General features: G+C 51.9%; 1 protein-coding gene across 1 annotated transcript in view; it reads right to left on the bottom strand.

Annotated features, from left to right (window-relative positions):
- Window positions 1-304: 304 nt before the first annotated feature.
- ERCC3 (ERCC excision repair 3, TFIIH core complex helicase subunit) overlaps window positions 305-26,419 on the bottom strand; it is a 29,329-nt gene continuing 3,214 nt past the window's right edge. Inside the window, exons 5-15 of the mRNA XM_040971172.1 lie at window positions 25,990-26,125; window positions 25,663-25,827; window positions 25,082-25,286; window positions 22,529-22,843; window positions 19,118-19,302; window positions 11,581-11,783; window positions 5,442-5,538; window positions 4,505-4,622; window positions 2,132-2,250; window positions 1,262-1,414; window positions 305-558 (exon numbers count right to left, since the gene is read on the bottom strand). Coding sequence (XP_040827106.1) covers window positions 427-558; window positions 1,262-1,414; window positions 2,132-2,250; window positions 4,505-4,622; window positions 5,442-5,538; window positions 11,581-11,783; window positions 19,118-19,302; window positions 22,529-22,843; window positions 25,082-25,286; window positions 25,663-25,827; window positions 25,990-26,125 — 1,828 coding nt within the window. The 3' untranslated portion in view covers window positions 305-426. The remainder of the gene's footprint in view (window positions 559-1,261; window positions 1,415-2,131; window positions 2,251-4,504; window positions 4,623-5,441; window positions 5,539-11,580; window positions 11,784-19,117; window positions 19,303-22,528; window positions 22,844-25,081; window positions 25,287-25,662; window positions 25,828-25,989; window positions 26,126-26,419) is intronic.

Below are 26,419 nucleotides of genomic sequence, written 5' to 3' on the forward strand. Positions count from 1 at the left end.
GGGAGCAGGATTGGGGGAGGACCCTCCGGGACCCGGAGCAAAGCAACTTCTCAAGGGAGGATGCTCTTGGGGCTGCTGGATACCACGCAGGGCATGGTGTCTTCCACAGAGCAGAGGCTAGACGCCTGGCCTGAACTGGGCAGCACTGAGTGGGCACAGGGCACCGCCTGGGCTGGGCTGAATCACTGGGCGGCCCTTCAGGATCTCAGCTGTCCCAGCTAAGCTCTTCCACCTTGGGGCATGTCCGCCCAGAAGCTCCGGGTGAGTGTTACCAGGACACGAGCCAGGCCAGAGACAAGCATGGAAAAACACTGTTTATGCTTCCGCAGGACACGGAGATAAATATCATCCCTCACATACCAAATATCTGTACATACACCAGAGTTCCTGCCACTGCGTTAACCCCAAAGGCTCGGGCCACGCTGATCACTTCCGGAAACGCTTGAAGAGTGGGTGCACATGCTTGGTGGTGGCCTTGCTGCGCGAGGATTGGTACTCCATGTAGATGGTGTCATCCGCCCCGGACATGGAGCTCATGCTGCCGACACGGCGAGACGCCTGTGGGAAGGGCGGTGATCAGCAGTGTCTGGGAAACCCTTGGGGACTCAACAGGTTCCGTGACTCACAGCCACGCTGCCTGTCCAAGAGCGCCAAGCACCAGTACGACCTCCTCCAGCATCATCTGCCAGAGGGGCTGTGGCTCATGGCCAAGAGGAGGTTGCCCCAGACCCCTGCTCTGTGGGACATAGGACAAAGATAGCCTTGGTGTGACCGTATGCCACCCTGCCTCTCTCAGCAATTTCCAGAAAGTCCTAAGCAGCACCCAGCACCTGCACCTCAGGCAGCTCAGCCGACCCAGGGAGATTTTGTCCCTCCATGGTCATTGTAGAGCACCTCAGTAAAGTCCTGGGGAGCACTCAGGCCCTCCCCAGGAGATCAAGGTGGATTGTTAGATGCTCCTCAAGGTCACACCGCTGAGCCCAGGGCATGGCCAGGGTCCCTTACACAGGGACAGCTGAAATGAAGCCTTTCTCAGCCACCAAGCAGGGGCCTACCCATCATCCCAGGACCTGTCAGAGCATGAAGCCGCCCTGGGTGTCACTGCAGACCAGGCCTCCAAGCTGAAGGGACAACAGCCCCTCGCTGGGTGTCCACATCTTACTTCCTGCCCCACCAGGCTCCCCAGCCTCCATTTGTGTGCACATGTGAGTGGGAAAAGCCTGCCCCAGGAGCTGGCCATTGGGGCCTCCTCCTTACTCACCTGGCTGGACTTGGTTCCGAACTCTCCCGCCACTACCTCCTCCTCGGCGTCCAGGTCACTGGCAGCCAGGACCTTCTGTAAGAGCTGCTGCTGCTCCTCCTTGGTGGAAAATGCCAACTCCTCCTCTTCCATGCCTGCCAGCTTCGTGATCACCTGTGAAGCCCAAGCCAACAGGTGTTCCTTTCCTGTGTCCCTCGGCCCCTGCAGGTGTGCAGGCAGGTGGCCGACAGTGCTAGGGCAGCTGTGCAAGGCACCCTGCTCCAGTATGTAGCCCCTGATGGTTACACACAGCCAAGCAGAAGGAGTCCTGGGGTTCTCAAGGCCCCCACCTTGCATCAGGCGAAGGCAGCAGGGACTGGAGGGCACCCAGGACTGGCAGCATCTGCATGTCAGAATGCTTTGACCAGGTATTCTCCAAAAGGGCATGGGGGCAGAATGCTGGGGACTGGGCTTTCACTGCGGCAGAATAACTCAATGTCAGACCCGCCTTCCTGCAGAGAGTTGGGTTGATGACACTCGCACCCTGCCCCTGCCATTCAGCTGCCTCCCTCTGAATGTTAGGGAAGGGACAACACCCAGAGGAAGGTCTGATGGAGACCAGCCCAGCTTTACACGGTGCATATCCTTCAAGACAAGCTCAGAACCCAGGTGTCCTGGCCTCCACCCGCATGAGAGGCTTCAACCGTGCCTCTGTGTAGGGCTAGCCACAGAGATACAAAGGCAGCACCAGGCAAGGCAGCAGCCTACAGAGGGTCACAAACTCCGGGGCCTGGGAGCCCATGTGTCCCATGAGCTTTCTAGGGAACCAGGCCAGTGCTGATGGTCCCCGCTCCTGGGCACCAAAAAAGACCTGTTCCTAGCTTGACCAACCTTGAAGCTATATCCTTGGTCCACCAGGAACCTCTGCCGCTTGGTCGAATATGCCATTTCCTGTGTGTCCTGAGACACCAGCGAGTAGAAGAAAGCATTGTATTCCTCTGCGACCATACCTGTGCGGGAGGGGAGAGGAATCAGGGCAACAGCGGCAGCCAAAAAGGCTGAGAGCCCCAAGGTTCAGGGCCCAGCACTGCCATGGGGGGCAGTCACGAGTGCCAGGTGCCCTGAGATGCAGGGGTCGGTGCTGCCACGGGCTGTTCTATGGGCAATGGCTCATCATCACCCTGCATTCTTCTAAGGACATAGTAAAGGCAGAAAAGAGACAATCTCAGAATGAGGATGTATTTGCCAAGTTGCCATCCAAGGCAGAGCCTGAGTCTAGACCATGACTCAGCAACGAAACAGGAAGAGCGCATGAGCAGACATTTCTCCAGATGACAGTCAGCGGAGGGCGCTCATCACCATGTCAGCAGGCAGACACAGACCCACACGGGCTGCCATCTACTCGGCCCCCAAGGAAGTGGACCAACACGCACCGGGAGCCCTCAAGTGCTTCGCAAGCCCAGTCCAGGCATACTCACTCAAGCAAAACCATGAGAACTACAAACAAATCCATACAGGGATTTGCATTACTCTAAGAGCAAGAAGTACAAACAAACTAGCTCTTTACCAACAAATGAAGGGGTAAAATGTGGTAGGTCCATGCAGTGGTCTGTTACAGGTGTTGAACCTGCCAGCTCTGATGCTGTGTCCCCCGGCAGGGTGCCCGGCTCCATGCCCGAGGCTGACCTCTGTCTTGCGCGCCCTGAGGGGTGTGGCACCTATCCTTCCTGCCATCTGCATTTCCGGGTTCAGCCCTAGCCCAGCTCCAGCCTTCACAGGCATTGGGGAGTGAACCAGCAGACGGGCGCTCTCTCTCTTTGTCCTTCCCTCAAATAAATAAGAGATACTGACACAAAATGGAGAGTCCTTTTGAAGACATGATGCTGGACAGAGCAGCCAGTCACAGAGGGCCTCCCCTCAGGACAGGTCCAGAGCAGGCAGGTAGCCAGGAAAGCAGGGGGTGGGCCTCTTGGCCTGCGGGTGGGAGCAAGGGAAGCTGGACACGACTGCTGATGGGCAGGATTCCTCTCTGGGGCTGATGGGAAAATCCTGATGCTTGGGATAATGGTTCCACTTTGTCAATATTCTAAAAGCCACCGAGCTGCACACTGGAAGCAAAGCAGGTGTATAGTGTATACTATCTGAATTTTATCTCAACAAAACTGCTGGGGGAAAAAAACCTCCATAACAGGGAGAGCTATCACAGAAACCAGGGCGGAACATACGAATGAGTCCTTCAGGAAAACCTGAAGCCTTTGTGTTGTCCCGGTTCAGACGTCAGCAGACAAGACAGGTGCCACTGTGGTTAGATTCAACTGCTTCCCAGAGCTAACAGCAGCAAAGGAAGGGACCAGGCAACTGATCTCAAAGACATCTGAGTGAGAAAATGTAATTTTCACCACAGTCAAGAGTTTCCCAGATTTGCTTCTTTCTTGTGAAGGCTAAGGAATAAGCAGTGAATCACTCTGCAAGTGCTAACAGCAGCAGCGTGCTGTGGTCCACACAGCTCACCCTCCAACAGTCCTCTGAGGCTGATAACATGGTCACCCCCACTTCAATGTGAAAATCGAGGTTTGGAGGAACAAACAACTTGTCTAGGCCGCGCAGTTGATTGAAACCCAAGCCCTGCTCCGCTTCACAGACAGCCTTGCCACTGCTTCCTGGACACGCCTCAGTAAGGTGGGGTCCACTAGCCTCGCCATGTCCAACCACCCGCAATCCAGATGTCCTGGATAAGCCTGCATCCCTGTCCTATCACTCCCTGGCATCGACATTAGTCCTGGTCCTTGGAGTACCCCACAATGGCACTTGAGGCCCTGTTACCATAGTTACTGATGGCAGGAAGCCTGACTCTCCTCAGCCCAAGCCTTGGGAGCCCTGCTTCCCGCCTGCCAGCTCCACCAGGGGCACCACAGAGGAGAGGTGCTCTGTTACCTGTCTTATTGCCCAGGCTACTCCTGTCAACCTTTCCTTCCTCCTGACCCCACCTCTACGGGTGCTCCTAGCCACCCTGCTTCCACAGGTAGCCCTCCCATGTCTACACTATCAAGCTCCGCCCCTTCCTCCCAGCATCACCATTCAGCTGAGAGCACAGTCAAGGGAGACACTCACGTGTGAACTCCCCACGCGTGAGACACACAGAGGGCTGGGTGCTCCTATCTTCTCTTCTATGTCTCCTCAGCCAGGCCCACCCAGGCTCAGCCCTCTTCCTCACCCAGAGGATCGGTTGGCTCGGCTGGCCCACCCGCAGCTAGCTGCCTTTACCTTTTTTAGCTCGGAGCACCCTCCCAAGCCTCTGGGCCTCCTGCCGCCTGGAGCCCCCGTGGGAGGAAATCTGGATGAGGACGTTGGCTTCCGGCAGGTCAAATGATGTGTCACCCACCTAGAGAGAGCACGAAGCAGTGAGTGTGGGCAGGCGTTCACACAGGACACAGCTGGCCCAGGCCTGAAGGAGACCTGGCCTGCAGGTACAGTTACAGCACCACTCCTGTCATGGCCCGGGGCCTTTTGCTGCAGGCCAAGGGTAGGCACGGGGCCTCGGGAGGAGCCACCAGGAAGCAGCTCTGGTACCACTGACCCAGTACTTCTTGTCTCAGCGAAGCCTCCCATGCTGGTGGATAGGGCTACACATGGAAACAGGTGCGCACAGAGTACTCCACGGTCAGACCCGAGAGCAGAGAGCAGCAGTGGCCCCTGTGGGACAAGTGGACCCTGGCAGTGGCCAGCGCCCAGCAACCCTGCCAGGGGAGGGAGTGTCCGGCTCTAGCTGCCTGGCTGTCTCAGCTCAGGGCTATCTCAATCTGGAGACTGCTCTCAAGCTCCAGGCCCAGCACTACTGCAGGTAGGGCAGTGCCACCCTAAGCCAGGTCTACAGCAGTGTGTGCTGATGCTGCCACCCACTCCCGGACACCTCAGGGGCTGGGGTGGACACGGCCAATGCCACACAGACAATCTCAGTCCAGTGTCTAACTTCTGATCTTTTAAGAAAGAAAATACAACTTAAAATTCCTCAATCTCTAAAATAAGTGGGGAAAACCCAAGCCAGGCAAAGAACTTTAGCAGACACACAAATCCTAAATCATCTGCTTCTACTACTCAGCGGCAGATCCTCGCCCCACCCCACTCCTCCACCCCGGATGACAGGCAGGTGGGAATGCCAACACAGCCCCCAGGCTTCCCCCAACCTGTGTGCCACACAGACCTTGGATATGAAGATGGTGTTGATTTTGGGATTGTGCTTGAAGTTCTGCAGAATCTGCATCCTTTCCCCCTGGGAGGTGGGTCCGTAAATATAGGGCCTGAGAGAGAGTGAGACTAAGGTTAGGACAGTCACAGCCCCGCGGCAGAGCGGAGCAGTGCTCGGCAAGGCTCCCTCAAGATGCCCTCGGCCACCCCGCACACCAGACGCCACAAAGTCACAGGCCATGGACCATGGCTGCAGCTCCTCCCCTTGCCAGGATTCCTTCCTGTACGTCTTCCTTTCAACTGCACTGTTCCCTGCGACGCGCCTGTATCCGTACAAGAACTGCCAGACTTCAGGAAGACCAACGGGAGCAGTGGAGAACACACTGCCCCCTTCCATGTCCAAGCTGAAGGATGACAAGCAGTGGTCTCCAGGGAGTAGTGGGCAGAAAGTGGACAGGAACCCTCAGCCTATCACCTATCTGCAAGGCTTCTGCCAACACAGCACAGGCTCCCTGTTTGGGACACAACAATCACACCATGGCCCTTGGGAAGACCATAGCCCTTTCTCCTGTCCTGGCACATGCTAGGCTTGGTGTCCCCGGCTAGCCAGTGTAACGGCAATGATGCACACAGGACAGGTACCAGGCTTGGCATGATGCTAAGTAAGTAAATTCCTTCCATACCCATCAGTATGCCTCAGGAGTGTAAGAGGGGGCTGGCGTTGGGGCTGAGTGCACTCAGCTGCTGCCTCTGTTCCAGAATCTGCATCAGAGCAGTGGTCCCTGTCCTGGCTGTTCATGGAGCTGGGGAAGCAGGGGAGCACAGCCCAAGGACTTGGGAGACTTGCAGGAATTCCTGGCTCCCTGTCAGCTTCGGCCTGACGGATCTCGGCTTACTCTGGCTGCTGAGCTCATCTGGGAGAATGAAACAGCAGATACAAGATCTTTCTCTCTACTCCACCCCCTTCACCGTACCTTTCAAATAAATAGACAAACCGTAAAAAAAAAAAGAAAAGAAACAAAAACTGTAAAATAGCGGGCTTCATGTTCCCCAGTTTGCTCCTAGGGAACTAAGGTCCAGATCTCCAGGGCAGAGTCTGTGTGGCACCAGCCCACACCTAGAGTTCCGGGGCAGAGAGCACATATTCCCCCGCTCACCACCGCCTCGCGCTCCATCCAGGGCGTACAACTCGAGGGCACAGAGCCTGCATGGCCACTGAGGCCTTAGGCAGTGTCAGTGAGGGGCCCGGGACCACTGCTTTTCTTGCTCCTCAAAGTTACCCAGGCTGACTGGCTCTGGGCAGCCCAGCTGTGGGCAGCCCTTTTTGGTACTGGGCATCCAGGACACCACACAACTCACCATTTTCTATAAGCGGCACGCTGTCACTCAGTGTAACAGCCTCTCTTTTGATCCTAGGTTTCTAGATGGTTCTTTCTTTCTCCATTATTAGAAAAGGGCCCCAGACAGCACACATTACCAGAATAACCATCCTCTAGGAACCGAACACTCAGCAGTCCTCTATGACGGGTAGGCACAAGATGCCACACCAGGTAGTGGCAGCTCTGTCAGAGGTCAATGACACCCCAGGGCCATAGAGCCCTCAAGGTGAGGGAGAGAGATCCCTGCCCAGTTCCCCCACACTGCCAGGGACCTTGACAGCCTCTCCTGCCTCAGTGAGGCCGGCAAGAGCCAGCTGCTGAGACTGGCCCCCTATGCACATCAGAGCACTTGTCACAGGCTAAGAAAGCAGCAGGTTCACGACACACAGAACCACCTGAAGGTAAGAAGCAAGATAAACAAGGGCTCTGTTACACCTGAATGGCCTCCACAGGAGTCAGGCATGGAGGCCAGTGCTATGGCACAGCAGGGGGAGCCATGTGCTCACATGCCACATGGGAGTGCCAGGCCCTGCCTGGTGGTCCCTGCCACGTACCCTGGAGACCCAGATGGAGTTCCTGATTCCTGCCTTCAGCCTGGCCCAGCACTGGCTGCTAGGGCCATACAGGAAGTACCAACAGATGGAAGATCTCTCTCTGCGTCTCTCCCTCTGTCACTCCACCTTTCAAATAAACATTGAGTAAATATTTTTTTTTTTTTTTTGAAGCAAGCTAGAGGTATAGAAAAAGGTGTTAAGTAAAATGCTGTAATTCTCATGTTGGCCCATGAGAGCACCACGGTCTGGGGCCCTTCATGTTGCCAGGCTGATTCAGAGTCCACACCGCCGGGGACATCAGCATCTCCACAGCCAAGGACCTGGCCTCTGCTATTTCAAATGTGGATAGGGATGATGGCCTGAAGAGGCTCCAAGAAGGTTCTGGAAGGAGTCTAAAGCAGAAGAGGGGGTGAAGAAGAAAACAGTGGTCAGCTGGGACACCACCCTGCCAGAACCGGCACTAATGTGATCACACAAGACTAAAGAGGACCCAGATCCACACAGACAAAAGGAGAAATCCCAGGTGAGTGGTGGGAAGCATTCCGGAAGCTGTAACATGGACACACACATGCAGGCACATAACTGAGCTAAGAGACTGGAGGGAGCCTAAGTTAGAGTGGGTGGGAGGGGAACCTATGACAAAACAAGGCAACTTGCCATGCAGAACGCAGCCAGGTGGAGACTGTGCCCAGTGGCCTCGGAGTGCACAAGGGGCAGGGTCCTGGCTCCAGCAGCAGGAATGCCTCCCAGCCCCTGGCGGGACACTACAGCCTCACTCTCTGGCTGCTGAGCAACGAGGGCAGTGGGCAGAGCTGGGCACAAAGGTGAGACTGAAAGTGAAGCATACCCTCCCTGCTCAAATTCCCCAGCCCTCTCTCCCCTCAGCACATACTGACATCCAGAAGACAAGAGAAACCAGCCAGCCTAGAGTTAGCAGCAGCCACTACGCTCTTGCTCCAACAGCCTGGCCGGCCTGGTCATTCTGTGACAAGGTCCGGAGAAAACGTGGAAACAAGAACTTGAAGGGACTGGTGTGGTGGTGGTGGTGTAGCACGCTGAGCCTGCAACGCTGTCTGTTACGCTGGCATCCCACATCAGAACATTGCTGGGAGTCTTGGCTGCTCTGCTTCTGATCGAGATCCTGGCTAATGCCCCCAACAAAGCAACAGCAATGACCCAAGTGAGGGGCCATATCACCCATGAGAGAGACCTGGATGGACCTCCTGGCTCCTGGTCCAGCCCTGCCCATTGTGGATACCTGGGGAGTGACACGGTAGATGAAAAATCTCTCGACATATCACTCTTTCAAATAAACGAAATAAAGCTCAAACAAACAAGCAAAAGAAAACTTGAAAGAGTCAGCGTAGGGCACCATGGGGAGCTTCGAACTCATTCAGAGCCTCTGAGAAGACCCTGCTGACACTGCAAGAAACAACTCAAGGAAAGCAAGTTTCAAGAGAAGGCTGAGAAGCTAGCCAGGTAAGTGCCAGTGTTGCTATGCAGTGCCAGTGTTGCTATGCAGTGCACGAGGCCCACATCCTGCACAAGCACTGATCCAAGACCCAGCTGATCCGTCTCCCATCCAGCTTCCTGCTAATGTGCCTGGGAAGGCAGCGGAACGGGACCCAAGTGCTTGGGCCCCTGCACCCACAGGGGAGGGCACTGCAGCCAACTGCAGTGGATGAAAGATCCGCTTCTTTCCCTGCAACTCTGTCTTTCAAATAATTAAGCCTTTTTTTTAAAGTCACACATCTTTTTTTTTAAAGATTTATTATTATTATTTAAAAAATTTTTTTATTGGAAGGGCAAATGTACTGAGAGAAGGAGAGAAAGAAAGAAAATCCTCCATCTGCTGATTCACTCCCCAAGAGGCCGCAACAGCCGGAGCTGCACCGAACCAAAGCCAGCAGTCAGGAGCTTCTTCCAGGTCTTCCACGCGGGTGCAAGGTCCCAGGGCTTTGTTTGGGCTGCCCTCCACTGCCTTCCTAGGCCACAAGCAGAGAGTGGATGGGAAGCAGGGACTACTGGATTAGAACCTGTGCCCACATGGGATCCTGGCATGTGCAAGGTGAGGACTCCAGCCACCAGACTACTGCACGGGGCCCTCAAATAAATAAATCTTCAAAAAAAAGAAAGGTGGACCCGGCGCGGTGGCGCAGTGGTTAAGGTCCTCGCCTTGCACGCCCGGGATCCCATATGGGCGCCGGTTCTAATCCCAGCAGCCCCGCTTCCCTTCCAGCTCCCTGCCTGTGGCCTGGGAAAGCAGTCGAGGACGGCCCAAAGCTTTGGGACCCTGCACCCGCGTGGGAGACCCGGAAGAGGCTCCTGGCTTCGGATCGGCATAGCATCGACCGTTGTGCTCACTTGGGGAGTGAATCATCGGACGGAAGATCTTCCTCTCTGTCTCTCCTCTCTTTATATCCGCCTTTCCAATAAAAATAAAATAAATCTTTAAAAAAAAAAAAGGAGAAAAATGTATAAAAAAACAGAACATGTTGCTCAGAAGAGATTCTAGAGAGAGAGAATAGAGAAAAGATACACAAGATGATAAACGAAGGAAAAACAGCAATTCTCAGGAGAGAGACACGCGTTTCCAGAAAGAAGGGGCCTGAGCGGGGCGGCATCTGGTTACTGGATGCCTGCAGCCCAGGTTCACCTGCCAGGCCTGAGGGCTTCGCTTCCAAGTCAGCATCCTTGCTAATGTGCACCCTCAGAGGCAAGAGTGACGGTTCGAGGACGTGGCTTCCTGCCACCCATGAGGGAGATCTGCGTGGGTTTCCTGGCTCCTGGCTTCAGCCTGGCCCAGCCCTGGGTGTTGTAGGCACTTGAGGAGTGAAGATGCAAGTTTTGTCTCCTTCTTTTACTACCAATCTGCCTTTCAAATAAAAACATTTTTAGAAAGGAGAGAAAGAAGGGCCTGAATCTTAGCACAATCAAAGAAAAACAGGCCATCCTAGACTTACTCCAAATTAAAAAAAAAAAAAAAAAGAGGAGATCCTAGGGACTTCTGTAAGGAAAGCACACAAGCATCACAGCGGAGAGCATCAGACTCGAGCCCAGCTGCTGCTCAAGTACACAGCCGAGCAACAAACTTTCCCTCCATCCCTTCTCTCAGGGATCTCCTGGGGCACGTGCGCCATCAAACGAGTGAGCCACAGTCAGGAAATGGGGGCTGCCACACAAGAGGCCCACACAACTCACAGGGTGACATCCATGGGAAGCCCAGATGACAGCCACTTGGAGCAGAGCAGGCTGATGTGGCCGGGTGGGGATCCCCTTGGACAAACAGAACATTAGAACTGAGAGGTTCATGGATCCTGCCTGGAGGGCTCATCATTGTATATGCAAACCCAGCAAAAGGAGTTGGTGACAGGCATTTGGCCTTATTGCTAAGGTGCTGCTCCGTTCTCAGAGTGCCTGAGCTCAAGGCCCAGCTCCGCTTCCATTTCCAGTGTCCTGCTACTGTGCACCCTGGGAGGCAGCGGCTGATGAGCTGCCTGAGTTCCTGTAACTCACATCAAGGGGGACCTGGGCTATGCTGGCTGTTATCTGGGGCACTTGGATAGTGAACTAGTAGACGGGCGCTCTCTGTTCAATACGGGACACAACAATCCCAAATAGGATCTAACCTACCAGGCCCACTCCAGAAAGTCAACCTTTTTCCTTCATATAAAATGGGAGTAAAGTCTCACATGGCTGAGATGAGAATTAAACAAAATATACATAAGTATTTCTAGCACCTAGCATCTGCCTTGCTACAGAGAAGCTGGTCAATCTCTACTCGCCATCCTCACAAAAAGGATTACGACCTGCGTTCACCAAGCACCCTACCCTGTGGGACACAGCACGTGAGGTCTAGGGAAGCCCAGGCTGCTTCCTCTCCCCCTGGCAGGGATGGGGACACATCTGCAAGGGGCTGTGGGACTCCTGAGTTCTCTCCAGGTGTGTGCCCACACCTTCCGTGCTGGCACTGACAGAGCGGCTCTTCACCACCCACCTGGAACTCCCGATGCTGACCCCCGTGCAGCACTTCCACGAGGAACTGCTCCTGCCCAGCTCTCTGGGCCAAAGGAGACTCGCCCCTCCTGTCTCTGCTCCCTCTCCCATCACCTTCTTGTCTGGCCTGGGTTCTGACAGCGGCGGTACAGCCTGAGGTCCCAGGAGGCCGCAGCCAGGCTCCCTGTGCCCCCTCGACGAGGAAAACCAAGTTTTCAGTACTCACTTGTTCAGCCGGATGGCGTACTCCTTGAGGGCAAACACATTGTCCGCAAACACAATAATCTTGTCATTCCTCCTTTCGTGAAACTTGATCAGAAATTGGCAAGCCCGGAACTTGTTGGGGTTCATGGTGTACAGCAAGATCCGCTTCTTGGTCTTAATCGCAACATACTCGCGGTAAAATTCAGGAGACATCGGGCACCAAACCTGCAAGGGAGACAGAACCAGGGATCAATGGGCAGGCTGAAGTATCTCGACCGGGAGCTCTTCACACTCCAAACACAAAATCAATGCTATGAAGACCATGCTTTTAACACAACCATGAGAACACACACACACACAACAAAGTGAATCCAAACCTAGAAGCCAATACTGAACCAGAATACTCCTGCAAGCCCATCATTTAACAGTTTTTCTTTCTTTTTTTTTTTTTAAGATTTATTTATTTTTATTGAAAAGGTAGATTTACAGAGAAGGTGAAACAGAGAGAAAGATCTTCCATCTGCTGGTTCACTCCCCAAGTGGTTGCAATGGCCAGAGCTGAGTGGATCCAAAGCCAGGAACCTGCAGCTTCTTCGGGATCTCCAACGTGGGTGCAGGGGCTCTAGGCATTGGGCCATCCTCAACTGCTTTCTCAGGCCACAAGCAGGGAGCTGGATGGGAAGTGGAGCAGCCAGGACATGAACTGGCGCCCATATGGGATGCCGGTACATGCAAGGTGAAGACTTTAGCCACTATGATATCGCACTGGGCCCCATTTAAGGGTTTTAGACAGTCATGCCTGTGGAATCACTTTCACACCAACTGCGAGCCAGGGCAGCCACATTCACAATCAGGGGCACCAGCAATCCCCTACTCAGCCCCCATACCAGCACACACTTCACAGGAACAGGTTCCCATGAAGCGCTGTGGGGCCTTCTCTTCCTGTGTTTGGGATCCCAGCCCTCACCCACACAAACCTTCATCTAGCCAGCCTTTTAGCTGGCACAAACAATGGTTTCAAAGTCAGAGGCAGGTAGGGTAAGGTAATGGAGGACAACACAGCATGGTCTGAACTGAACCGAACTATCCACTAATGACAGCCACGGGACAAGGGTGCAGGGACAGCCAAGAGGGAACATGACACAAACAGATGGAGCAGACCACACACGTTTCTCTCCTAAAGCCCACAGGAGGAGAAAACAGGGAGACCGAAAAACTAAACAGCTGAAGCATACGAGGGTACTTGAAAAAGTTCATGGGAAATGAAATGAAAAGTTAACTTCGGTGCAATTTTTTTTCACAAACAATACTCCATGAACTTTCTGAAGATTCTTCGTGGTATTTGGACTCTACACCCTCAGGCCACAGACAGAACGAATTATAACCAGATGCTCAGCTGCAGCTTTGCTTTTATTAGTGGTATTGGTTAGCAAGTCTAAAATTCTTGTGTGTACACCCTAGGGCTGAACGAATACGTATGGCCAAGTTTCTCACAATGTCTGAGAAAGGATCTGCAAACATGGAAAGAGGGAACATCAGGCTCCAATCTGTGGAGTTCGGGGTTTCCAACATGCGTACACACTCGCCTTTCTGTCCGCTCAGCCAGCCTAGCTGTGACATCCTGACACTGCACAGCATGCCTCGACGGACCTGGGTTTTAAAATTCCATCCTTGCTCCCTTTGACCCTGAGTGCCGGAAGACCTGTCACCAATAGGAATCTCAGAAACCGCGGGGCCTGGCAGTTCCTGACCAGCTGATGACTACAGAGGAGACGGTCATTGGTGTCCTCCACCCTGGAAAGGCAGCAGTGCCCACGACAGCAACTCGAGAAGAACCAGCTATGATGTGCCATACCATTTGCATCCAGAACCCGCTTCAGTAGCAGTGCAGTAACGCATTGGCAGGATTTACAGCTACATCCATTAGGCAAGGAAAAATGAACCCAAATACAGACTTGCAACACATGGCCTGAATGGAAGAAACAGACCTTATGCAAACAGCAAAAGAAATGCAAGGAGAGGTGAAAAAGCTCACGGTAAGAGTCAAAGCTGTGCTGGCAAAGGCCCATGGGCAGGAAGAGTCTGAAGTTACTGTGAAAATGTTTCATGAGAATAAAGCAACAACTTCTAAAATGAATTAAAAAAAAAAATTCTGACATCTATCATCTACCTATCAGATCCAGGACTGCCTGGGGAAATGCTGAGTCCAGGCCTGGGGGAGGGAAGGAACCAGAGGAGATCGAGTATCTCGCTGTGCTGGAGGACAGGAATGAGCTCAAAGACAGAGACATGTCCAGCGGACACAGGAGCCAGAGGGAACAGGGTCCCACGCGTCAATGCTGGGACAACGTGGACACGCAGGTGAGAGTCGGTCACACTGCAGAGGGTGCTCTGCACCAAGAGCTCGTGGCCCGCACATCAGTGCACCCCGCGCTGTGAGGTCTGAGGACTCCGGGCTGTGTACAGACACAAAGGACTCTCGGGAGCTGTGCATGCCAGAGTCCACACGGCCTCTGCTGACACATCGGGACCTGTGCCAGCCGTGCGGCACCCAACAGCACCCAAGGGATCTCAGCCCCACCGGTGGCAGGATGCTAAGTGTCTGCTTCCTTCAGGGTCACATTCTATCGTGAGACCACATGAGACTTTCTGATTCTTCAAGGTCAAAGCCGTGTTTTGTCCAGAATGACATCTTTACAGTCACATATTTCCCAGCATTTGAACCATTAACCCATAAATATATGTCACTGGTAAACAGGATAGCACAATTTCAGACCATAAAGGGATACCACCTCACACCAACCAGGTCAGCAAAAATTTAAATGAAAAAAAAAAAAAAAGTCATTCTTAAGGAGTCAGAGGAAACAGGAAGCATCCCTACTCACCCTGGCACACTCTGGAATACCCTGACACTCTCACGTTTCTGCCAGGTAGCAGCTTTCCACTGGGGCCACTTTGTACTTCACACAAACACACACACACACACAACTTCAGTACTTATACCTCTGCGACTTCTCCACCCTATCATAGTCGGGGGAGGAGAGGAGTCACAGTCCAGTGTCAACAGTTTCACTTCAGAAAAACCTTCAGGCGACCAGCATTATGGCATAGTAGGTTAAGTGTCCACGTGTGGCACCAGCATCCATATGGGCACGAGTTCAAGTCCTGGCTGTTCCACTTCTGATCCAGCTCTCTGCCCACTGCCTGGGAAAGCAGTGGAGGATGGCCCAAACCCTTGGGCTCCTGCATCCACGTGGGAGACCTGGAAGGACCTCTTGGTTCCTGGCTTTGGACTTGCCTAGCTCTGGCCATTTTGACAACCGAAAAAGTAAGCCAGTGGATAGAAGCTATCTCTACCTATCTATCCTCCTCTCTCTGTAACACCACCTTTCACATAAAAATAAATCTCAATGAAACAAAACAAAAACTCAAAACACTTGCGGTCAGGGCAGTGGCCCAGGTGACTTAAACCATGGCTTGCAATGCCAACGTCCCACAGCAGAGTGGTAGTTCCAGTCCTGGCTGCTCAGCTTCTGAACCAGACTCCTGCTAACACGCCTAGAAAACAGACGATGACAAGTGCTTGGGTCCTGCAACCCACGCGGGGGACAGATGGACTTTCAGGCTCTTGGCTTTGGCCTGGCCTGGCTCAGCTCTGGCTGCTACAGTCACTAAGGGAGAGAACGGGTAGATGAAGTCTTCTCGTTCTGTCACTTTGACTTTCAAGTAAACACAGATTTTAAAAAAAGAGAGATTTTAAAAGAGAGAAAGAAAAGCTTATACAGGGTACTAGGAAAAGCATAAAAATAAATGCAGCAACGTTGTCATAACAGCAAAAAAAAAAAAAAAAACACAACAACTACTAAACTATAGAGACAGAAAACAAATCAGATGAAAACAGGCCCAAGGGCCCTTTATCAGGCAGTGAAAATGTTCCGAAATGAGATCATGGAGGTATCTGAATAACTCTTCAAATTCACTAAAAATCACAAATTCACTCAAAAGTGAATCTCAGGGTGCATAAATAATACTCCAACACATCTGTTTAAAAACAACTTGAGGGGAGGCACGCAGGCCAGCGGCCCCACATCAGAACACCTGCAGTGTCTCGATGACGCAGACCCAAGCTGGGGGCAGCAGCAAGGGTCCAGTGATCAAGCCCCTGACGGCCACAGAGAAAACACAGACAGAACCAGCAGATGGGGGTAATCATTAGAGCCAATAAAGAGGGCAGGGTGGAAGAGACTGGGAAAGATTCATTTCTCTTGCTGGATAGTATTCCAACATAGATCACATCGTGTTAATCCCAGATTCAAGGGATGAGTCATAACTAACATGAGTCAAAGAAAACGAGGAAAGGCACACCAAAGAAAAACACCAACCTCAATGGGATCAGCCCCTTGACAGAAAACAATAGATCAAGGCAAATACAAGCTCCACAACATGGTCACCTGATGGGCAGAGGAGACAACGGAGAGGAATGGTGGCCTCGGGCCTCCAGCAACAATTTCTTAATGTGGCGGGATGACAGCATGACTGAGGGGTGAGGAAGCCCCTCTCCACTCCCGCAGGACAGAGACCACCATCCTCAAGCCATTTTAAATTGCTAGACAGGGCACAGCACTGGTTGCACAGGAAAATATCAACATTGCCATCATACGGGTCAAAATAGGTCCGTATGGCACCCAGACCTAATGGCCAACAAGTTCCAGCAAGATTATTACCACCAACAATCTAGCTATATAAGACTCCTGGGACCTGCTCCAACCAGAAGTGGGAGAAAGGCTGTAGAAAAAACAGTTCAGTCTCATCATGGGATCACAGGAGGTGGAGACTGGTGAGCCAGGAGCTGGGGCTATGGAGACCATGGTGGAAATCTAACATAAGAACCCAGACCTAGAACTTGCTGGAGGGAGTGGCACAATTGGCTAAAAACAAAGAGCCGTGTGCCAACTGCAATAAGTAAAATTGAACTGCAGACCTGTGGGTGACACGGCTTAGAAACCTGCCCCAAGGATAAGATTCTGCTAACCAAAAGTACAATGACCAAGAGCAAAAGAAGAGACAAAGGCACATTAATGTTACTGAAGACTCCCCGGCAAAGGAGCAAAAGCCTTTGCCAACCTCAGAGACAACTGAGGAAGACAGTGAGAAAATGGAGGATAAAGAATTCAAAACACTTCTTATAAAGCTTCTTATCAACAACAAGAAGCACGTAAAGCAGGCATTCAAGGAATTTAAGGAATATGTCACACTGGAAATGAGTCAAAAGAAAGACAATATGTTAGAAATGAAGAATACAGTGTAGCAAATTAAAAGTACAGTGGAGAGTCTCCAAAATAGAATGAAGGAAGTAGAAGGAAGAATCTCAAAATTGGAAGATATTTCCTGTTATCAGGGGGAAACAAACCAAAAGCTGGAAAAAGAGCTGGATCAGGCCAAAAAAAGTATTCAAGAATTGAAAGACACTATTAAGAGGCCAAATATAAGAGTTCTGGGAGTCCCAGAAGGTGCAGAAAGAGAAGCTGAGTTTGCAAATGTATTTAATGAAATAATCAAGGAAAATTTCCCTAATCTGGAGAAAGAATTGGGAAACAAGATCCAGGAGGGATACAGAACTCCCAACAGGCTTGATCAAAAGCGATCTTCACCAAGACACATGATAATCAAGCTCTCTTCAACCCAATATAAGGAAAAGATTGTCAAGTATGCACATGAAAAAAATCAATTGACATATAAAGGAATACTAATTAAATTCACAGGAGACCTCTAACAGAAAACTAGACCGGAAGAGGATGCAGTAACATATTCCAGATTCTAAAAGAAATTGTCAGCCCAGGATAACATATCCAGCAAAGCTTTCTTTTGTCTTTGAAAGTGAAATAAAATTCTTCCACAGTCAAGAAAAGTTAAAAGAATATACCTCTTCCAAACCTGCCCTACAAAGGATACCTAAAGATATTCTCTTGACAAAGAAGAGGAATAGCACCCACCAAAACCAAAGGCAAAGGGGAAGAACATCCCAGTAAAATGACAACAGAAGACTTAATCAATGAACAACCCATTACTAAAATGACAGGACCAAATTATACCACCCACACATATTAACCCTGAATGTAAATGACTTAAGCTCAATCAAACATCATAGACTAGTAGACTGGATTAAAAAACAAAACCCATCTATTTGTTGCCTACAGGAGACACATTTCACTGACAAAGAGCAGCAGAAACTATATCTCACGCATTTTGATTTTTTTGTTGTTAGTTTCATCTCTTCAAAACACTTTTTTTCTCATTACATTCTTTAATGACTCATCATACGGTAGCATCATTTTCTTCAAGAAGGTTTTTGATTTTCTTTTTCATTTCTTCAGCAATACATTAGTCATTCAGTAGCATGTTACTTAACTTAATGGTGTTGTTAATCTCTTTTTTCTTCCTGTTGTTGATTTTGTTTTGTGGCTTTTCATTTAAGGGAATGTACAGGAACTATGAAATGGAGACTATCATATCCAGATGTGAGGATACAACACAGTACGTGTCACTACTTTCAGACTAAAGATGGATTTCCAATGAAACTGTTTACTATATGACAGTAGGATGCTGGACTCTCTGCCACTGTCCATGCCCACAATAATGGGCATATGACTGTGTATGAAGAACTATGCTTTAGGAAAAATATAGGGGAACTTGGGGAGGGGGAGAATTGGAGAGGGGATAAGGAAAATCTCAGGGGGTCTACGGAATTGTATCAAAAAATGGTAATGATGATGATAATAAAAGATAAAAAAGGATTCAAAAACATTTAAAAAAAGATGCTAGGCAGAGTTCTTATTGTTTCTTCTTGATGTCTTACCTCTGGACACAATTTTAACATACACCTCGACAGGTACGAATCATAGATTATACCAGGCAAATGGGTTTTTACGAAAAAAACAGTTGAGGCCACAGACTGTTAAGGTTGTTGATGCTGGATGGTTACATACACAGATTTCCCAGGGTTCCCGGGGGGGCTGGGAAGGGAACCCCCAGGAGCTTGCTCACACAGAGAAGGAGCATGAGCCCAGGAACTAGGTGCCTGGGGTCTGCATTCTTTTTCTTTTTTTTTTTTTAAGATTGATTTTTTCATTGGAAAGACAGATATACAGAGAGAAGGAGATACAGATTCCATCCTCTGGTTCACTCCCCAAGCGGCCACAATGGCCAGAGCTGAGCTGATCTGGAGCCAGGAGCCAGAAGTCTCCTGGGGTCTCCCACAGAGGCACACAGCCACTGGCCTTGGATCATCCTCCACTGCTTTCCCAGGCCACAAGCAGGAAGCTGGATGGGAAGTGGAGCAGCTGGAGCATGAACTGCAGCCCACATGGGATCCTAGGGCGTGCAAAGCGAGGATCCTCGCTAGGAGGCTATTATGCCGGGTCCACTTCTCCTCATGCTGTGTGACTCACAGACAGGAATCCTGTTCCATCCCTCTGTGAAGTGGCAACAACCCGGGCCAGCCCACAGGGGACTTGGGGGAGCCCACCCTGAATGCCCACCCACCCCCCAGGCCCAGCTACCTCGGCACACTGGACTTTGGCGATGTAACCATTGTTCTCCAGCTCCATCCAGTTAGCCTCATAGAGCTTAGGCCCAATCAGAAAATTCAAGTCAACGATCTTGTCATCCTCCCGGACGAGGGTTGCGGTCAAGCCCAGCTTGCAGTGTGCCTGCACGATGGTGAGCACTCGTCGGAACATCTTGGCTGGGGAGCAAGGGAGCACACGCATGGTCACTCTCAAAGCACACGTGGCCTTGTGACTTAGCTCTGGCCTCTACCTCCAGCCAAAGGCACCTGACTCTAGGTAAGAATCATAAAGCTAGCTCCCTTCCCCTCCCTTTTACTATCTGCCCAAGACAGGAGAAGTGCACAACCAGAGGCTGAGTTATGGGCAGGCATGTGGTGGCATCTGAGAATGTGGCCTGCAAAGCTGACATATCACTAACTACAAATTACTCAAGGAGCTGCTTCCCCTGAAACTTGTCTCCAGCTCCCGAGGCAGTCAGCTGGGGACATGAGTGCAAAGAGGAATCCAAGAAGCCAGCTCTGCCCAGCTCCCTACATATTTCCACAAACCAGGAAGAAAAGAGGGCCCAGACGGCCACTAAACCTAGGCTTCAACTGCTTCACCACTCCCAACCCTGTATCAATCAGATTTCCTTTGGCCAAACAACTTCCTCTCTTCCGAATGTTGTGACTCTGATTTGGCATATCAGGTAAATATGCAAGTGTGTGAGACACTCATTTCAAAGATCTATCTTGTGGTTTCCCTGGGCTGCAATACTTGGAAGTAAGTGCAAATGTCTGAGTCGGGATTACCTTTACAACGTGATTAGAGCGGGGCTAAAGACACTTCCCAAATAAACAGACACAACAGTCATCCGAGAGCAGTAATGTGACAGAATGGACAACCCAGGTCTCTGTCCACTTTCACAGCTGCGAAATGACAAACAGGAGCATGGTCTGTACACACACACCACACGCAAACATCAGTGACACACAGAAGATGAACAACCAGCATCAGGACTGACCCCAGGTAAAGAAAGGCTGCACCAGCTCCAACAATCAGCAGCTGAGGATGGCAGACCGCGCTCCGTCACAAGGACACAGCAGCCAAGGCAATGATAACACAGGTCCTGGGGAGGCCACCCCCAGGCACAGCCTAGCAATTCCATCAACCCACAGAGATGGCGAGGTGGGACCCTGCCTGCACATGGTGGCATCTAGGCTGCAAAGCAGACAGATCAACGATTCCATCTTCCTACAATCACCACAGCCACCCCAGGGAAGGTTGTGTCACACACACTCACCCTGTGCAGTGGACAGCTTGACACACACCTGTGGAAGATGGAGCCTGTCGGCACCCACAGGTGTGACTCCATCATCGGAGAGAAGTCCATCTCCTCTGAACTGACAGTCACCAAGTAAGAATACATTCTTTTGCATTGGTTTGTGTCACTTAAGTCATGGTTGTGATTCGATATTCATTAGCATAACCACTGCCCTGTCCTTCCCACCTCATCTCCAGTGCCCATCCCCGACAGGTTCTCAGTAAATCCCTGCTGAAATAAGGACAGTCGTGGAGGGCCCAGCAAGAGAAAACACTTAGCAGAGGTAAACACTTTCATCCGCATTTTTTTCTGATATGGTGGCCAACAGGGCTTCTCTGAAAAGGTCTCTCAAGTGACACAGGCACCTTCACCTGGCTCTCAGAGGGGCATCATTCTAACCCCACACGGACACGCTGAGCGGTCACTGACTCCCCAGCACGCAGCCCCTGAGCAAATGCCTGCTCCCTGGGCTGGGGAGTTGCTTGGCCTTGAGTTTACAAGACCTGGAATGTTCTGGAGTCAACCAAAGCGACAGAATGAACAGGACCAGAAAGAGACAAACACACAGATACACACACACACAAGGGCAGAAGGCCTTGGGCCCTTCCAGCTTCCGACTCTGCCGCCAATGCACCTGATCCAAACTCATGTGCAGGAAGTGATTCTCTAGGTCACTCATGTTCACACCGAGTGAACCCAATGCCAACCTTCCCCCTAACCATTTCTCCTTTTCCTTTAACTATCACACTGTTAGTATGCCAAAACCAACACAGGGAGGGGGCGGGGGCAGGGTATGAGAGCTGTGACGGTGGCACAGGTGCAGCTGTCCGAGCCCAGCCACCGGCAGGACTCGGCGGGAGCCACCTCTGAGTGCCTGATGTGCTCCCTGCACGGTCCTCCCTTCCCATCCGCTGCTAAGCAACAACTGCTGTGTACATCTTCCCTCCACCTGTCACTGCCTTTTCAAAGCAGCCACAAGCCAGGATACTTCAAGGAGTACATGAGAAAACTTCACTTTTTGTGCAAGATAACTTTGAAATGCACTCACGGTTTCCTTACAATATGCATCTTCCATGAACTTTCTGGAGTCTCTTAACACAATTCAAGAAATGTTCGCACCAAAATAAACTTCTCTTCTCCCACTTCCAAAAGCGTCCCAACATGTCCTCCTCAACAGCCCCCCACACCTAGGACCTTGCAGCAGCAGCACCCCGGTGTCCCGTGGGGCCCTCAGCATTTAAGTGCCACCTCACCACTTGGTTCCCCATATGCTCCTGCATCCCACAGGGGCCCTTGGCATGGTTTTCCACGTGCCCACTGATGGCCACTGGACCTTGCAGGTCATGGATGGGGCTGCTGCAGACACACATGGTCAGCTCTGTGTGTATCACTGCTCCAGGAGAGACTGCTAGGTGTGGCACTGGGGGCTCCTGCCAATGTCAACACAAGCTGGTTTCCAGAGTCCCTGCCACACAGCAATTCTTCCAGCGATCACCTTGTATCTGCGGCACAGCAGGTGAGTCGCCACTTGGAGGTGTGCACGCCTATAGGAGTGCCGGGGTGTGAGCCCTGGCTCAGCTTCCAGTTCAGGAGGACCTTACAGGGCAGGGGTGATGGCTCGGGCACTTGGGTCCCTGCCGCTCATGTGGGCATACGTTCCTGGTTCCCGGCTGCAGCCTGGCCCACCCTAGGGTTGTTGCAGGCAACTGAGGGGGGTAAATAGCAGATGAAAAACCTGTCTTTGTCTCTCTGCTTTTAAAATAAATAATTAAGAAAGAGCAAAAGGTTTGCTTGCAATCTTGGAGAAGGGTTTCTACCTCATATTCCTTAAGGACCAATACTTCAGTCTTCAAATGACATAGCTACCCAACTACAAGGGCTTTCTAGGGCTCCTACCTGTCACAGCACCACATAACAGCCAAAGGTACAGTGAACTGCAGCAAGAACGATGGAAGAAAGGAAGTATCGCTTGCTAAGCAGCTGGTCGTTGGCTGCTGTGGGCCATCGACCAAAGAAACCTTGACCCTACCAACCTTCAGAAAGTTCTAAAAGCTTTTTACCCAGCTAGCCACCATACCAGCCCACCCCCACTGGCGCACCTGGGATGGTGTGCACCTCATCCAGGATCATGAGGCCCCACTCCTGGGTCCGCAGCCATTCCATGACACGCTCGGCCTCCCAAGACCTTTTGGAGGTGTGGCCCAGCATGGAGTACGTGCTGATGGCAACGGAGCAGCCTATGGGCTTGTCCTTGGCGTCGGAGGTGAAGCGGCAAATCTGGCTGTCATCGATGGTGGACCACATCTTGAACTGGGCTTTCCATTGTTCCACGGACACAGCCGAGTTTCCCAGCACCAGGCAGCGCTTTCTGACAGTGCACGCAGCCGTCACACCCACCAGCGACTTCCCAGCACCTAGGACAAACCAAAGGGTGTGATCCTACCCCGGGGCCAGCCTCAAGGGACCACTGGCTGACTCCGCCAAGCCTACTGTGAGGCACTCAGGACCCCGGCCTCAGCCCCTTCTACAAACGAGAGACACGCCCACCTCACACATGTGAGGATCTTGGGGAGCCAGGGCCTCTGGTGGCTTTCACATGCTTCTTGTTTAAATGTTGAAATCTCAAAACAAACCAGGGAGGGGACCGACGCCTGGTATCCCCATTTTAATGCCTTGCCTGTCACCCCAAGATAGTGGTGCTGCTGGGCAAAGGTGCCTAGCACACAATCTGCCAAGGAAGGAGCCAGTAAGAAACACCTGGTATCATCACAGAGTGGGTAGGGCCAAGAACTTGGGAGTACTAAGTGTACATGGTACTAACAAAGACTAAGAACAGTACCAAGTGTGCACAGGATTACCGCAGACAGAGGAGAAATCACAGCAGCTTCTGAGCATAAGACCACAAAGCATCTGAAGACCAAGACAGAAAGTAGTCTGCTCCTCTCAACAGTCACCCTTCCTTCACTGTCAAAGTAATACAAGGAGGGGCCAGTGCAGTTGCTCAACTGGCTAAGTCCCCATCCTGGGGTGCTGCCATCCCATACGGGTATGCCTATTCTTGTCCTGGCTGCTCCACTTCCCAATCCAGCTCCCTGCATGTGGGCTGGGAAAATAGTGCAGGATGGCCCAAAGCCTTGGGATCGTGCACCATCATGGGAAACCTGGAATAGGTTCCTGGCTCCTGGCTTCTGAACAGCCCAGCCCTGGCAGTTGCGGCCATTTGGGGAGTGAACAGGTAGATGCAAGACCTTCTTTCTCTTGTTCTCCTTCTCTCTATAAATCTGTCTTTCCAATAAAAATAATTAAACTTTTAAAAAATGAGTTCTCTTTTAAAACAACAACAATAACAAAAAAATCCAAAGAACTTTACTAAAAAAGCATCCTGGAAGTGAACCTGTGGTGCAGCATGTTAGGCTGCCATTTGCAATGTCCACATCCCACATCTGGGTGCGTGGGATCACGTCTCACCTCTGCTTCCAATCCAGCTTCCTGTTAAGCAGCAGCCTGGGAAGCAGATGACAGCCCAAATACTTGGATCCCTGCCACACATGGAGAAGACCTAGACAGAGTCCCTGACGTGTGGCTTCAGCCTGGCCCAGCTCCAGCTGGCAAGGGCACTTGAGTAACCAGCTGATAGAGGATCTCCCTACATCTTCCTCTGTGTGTTCCGCTCTGCCTTTAAAGTAAACAGACTTAAGAAAAATAATGGGGGCTTGGTGCAGCAGCCTAGTGGCTAAAGTCCCTGCCTTACATGCGCCAGGATGCCATATGGACACTGGTTTATATCCCAGCTGGTCCATTTCCCTTCCAGCTCCCTGCTAGTGGCCTGGCAGAGCAGTCAAGGACAGCCCAAAGCCTTGGGACCCTGCACCTGCGTGGGACACCCAAAGGAGCCTCCTGGCTCCTGGCTTTGGATCGGCTCAGCTCTGCCTATTGCAGCCATGTAGGGAGTAAGCCAGCAGATGGAGGATCTTTCAGTCTCTCCTTCTCTCTGTATATCTTCCAATAAACATACATAAATCTTTAAAATATATATATGGGAGGCAGAAAGGCCCCTTCCCTGGAAACTATGCCTCCACTGAGTCCAAAGGAGAGCCCCTAGGGGGAGTCTGTGCAGCCTCTGGCCAGGATGACAGGACTGGTTGAGAAACCCTGACATAAAAATCTAAAATCCACAGCGCTCCAAAATATGGTCCTTCCGTGCACGGACAACAAACCCCACACAGTGACCTCACGCGAGCGTCCCACTGAAAGCACAGGTGCAGGACAAGGCCGCATAGATTACTGTCAGGCTGTGCGTCAAGGTCATTATGAGACACACAGGAATTTCACGTTTAGACTTGTGTCCCAGGTCCAAGACACCTCACTACGTACGTACAGAATGACCTGAGAGCCAAAGCACTCCTGAAGAACGGACACTCAACCCCAGTGACAAGAGAGCTCAGACGGGTGCCAAGCGAGCTGCCAGTGCCTTTCCTTGGCACTGAATGCTGCCAGAAACTGTCCAGGAAGAAGCCTCCCAGTGCATACTTCATAAGACTCCTCGCCCTAGCAGGCACAATGAGGTCAGGACCACCCACCCAGCAGACCCTGCGGTCAGGGAGGCGGCCAGCGGACCCAGAGAGGACACGCTGGCCAGCCCAGCCCCTTACCACACGGAAGAACGATGACCCCGGAGCGTGCCCGCCCGTTCCCAAACATCTTCCGCAAGCTCTTCTCCTGATAGGGTCTGAGCACGGCCGTGGGTTTCAGGTCGATGTTGATATCGGGGTTGACCGAGTCATTCCGGAAGTCGTACTCCGCCAGCAGCGGGTACTCCAGGTGGATGCAGCGCTTCTGCAGCTCTTCAATCATCTCCTGGAAGGTGGTTTCATCAAAGCTCGTCAGCTGACAGGATGGGCTCGCAACACCACACATGCTAAGGGGCCCAATGCTGAAACTCCGCATCTTGTTCAGCCTCGTACAATTTCAGATTGTAAAGCACAGAAAAGCCACCCCAACTAAACTGGCAAAATTAAACCCAACTGGCCGGCCAACCTGAGCGTCAGGCGCTATCCCTCCCATCTCTTTGGGGAGGGTGCAGTCCCAGGCCCCGAGCCCAACAAGGGGCTGCCTGGGCTCTCCTACCATCAGGAGGGTAGATGCTGGGGCCCCCAGACACCAGACAGCAGCTCACAGAGCCCACAGCTGGAGCCCACACAGGGCTGGGCCTCAGGGCCAGCGAGACACTCACCTGCTTGACTTCAAAGGACACTGTCTGTGTCTCCTCCTCTTCCTCCTCATCCTTGTCCATTTGCTCATAGAAGTCAAACAGGTCTGTGGGGATGTCCGATTTACCCTGTGCGTCGCCCACCCGGGAAGTGGAGGGCCCGCCGCCACCTTCAACAGCCTTCGAGATCTGGGAGACAGAGGCACATCATCTTTAACCCTGTGGCAAGGGTTGAAGCTGTGGGCAGGGGGCAAAAGGTAGGGCTGCTGGGCAACAGGGGCCAGACTGCAGTCAACCAGGATCTGTGATGACAAGTGCCCAGCCCCTCGGGGCAGCCAGGAGCCCACATACAGCGGACTTGCTGGTAAATGTCTCCGTGATGAGCTCGGCAGCCTCCCCCTCGGCATTCCGCAGGCGGCACTCCCGGATCACCGGGTCCTGAAGGAGATGCTGGATGACATCGGGGTGGGAGCTCTCAACAAAGTACCTGCAGGCAGGCGAGCAAGAAAGCGTCCACGGACCACCCCCACCTCCAGAAGATTCCACCACTGCCCTCCCCAGATGGGCTAGAACTAGTAGCTTCCTCATTCTTTACTTGGCCCATTTTCTGCCTCCCCACGACCCTCTGCCCAACCTGAGCTCAGAGCAGCTGCCCTATGGGACAGGGTGTACAGTGCTAAAGGCAGGGCCAGCCTGGGGAGTCCAACAGGAAGGGGACTGGCTCGGCACTGCTGCTGCAGTGGCCAACATGGTGACCACTGAATAAATTCTGCGAGACACT

The sequence above is a fragment of the Ochotona curzoniae genome, unplaced genomic scaffold (genome assembly GCF_017591425.1).
Source record: "Ochotona curzoniae isolate NIBS_2020 unplaced genomic scaffold, NIBS_Ocur_1.0 scaffold_4953, whole genome shotgun sequence".
Classification (NCBI taxonomy): Eukaryota; Metazoa; Chordata; class Mammalia; order Lagomorpha; family Ochotonidae; genus Ochotona; species Ochotona curzoniae.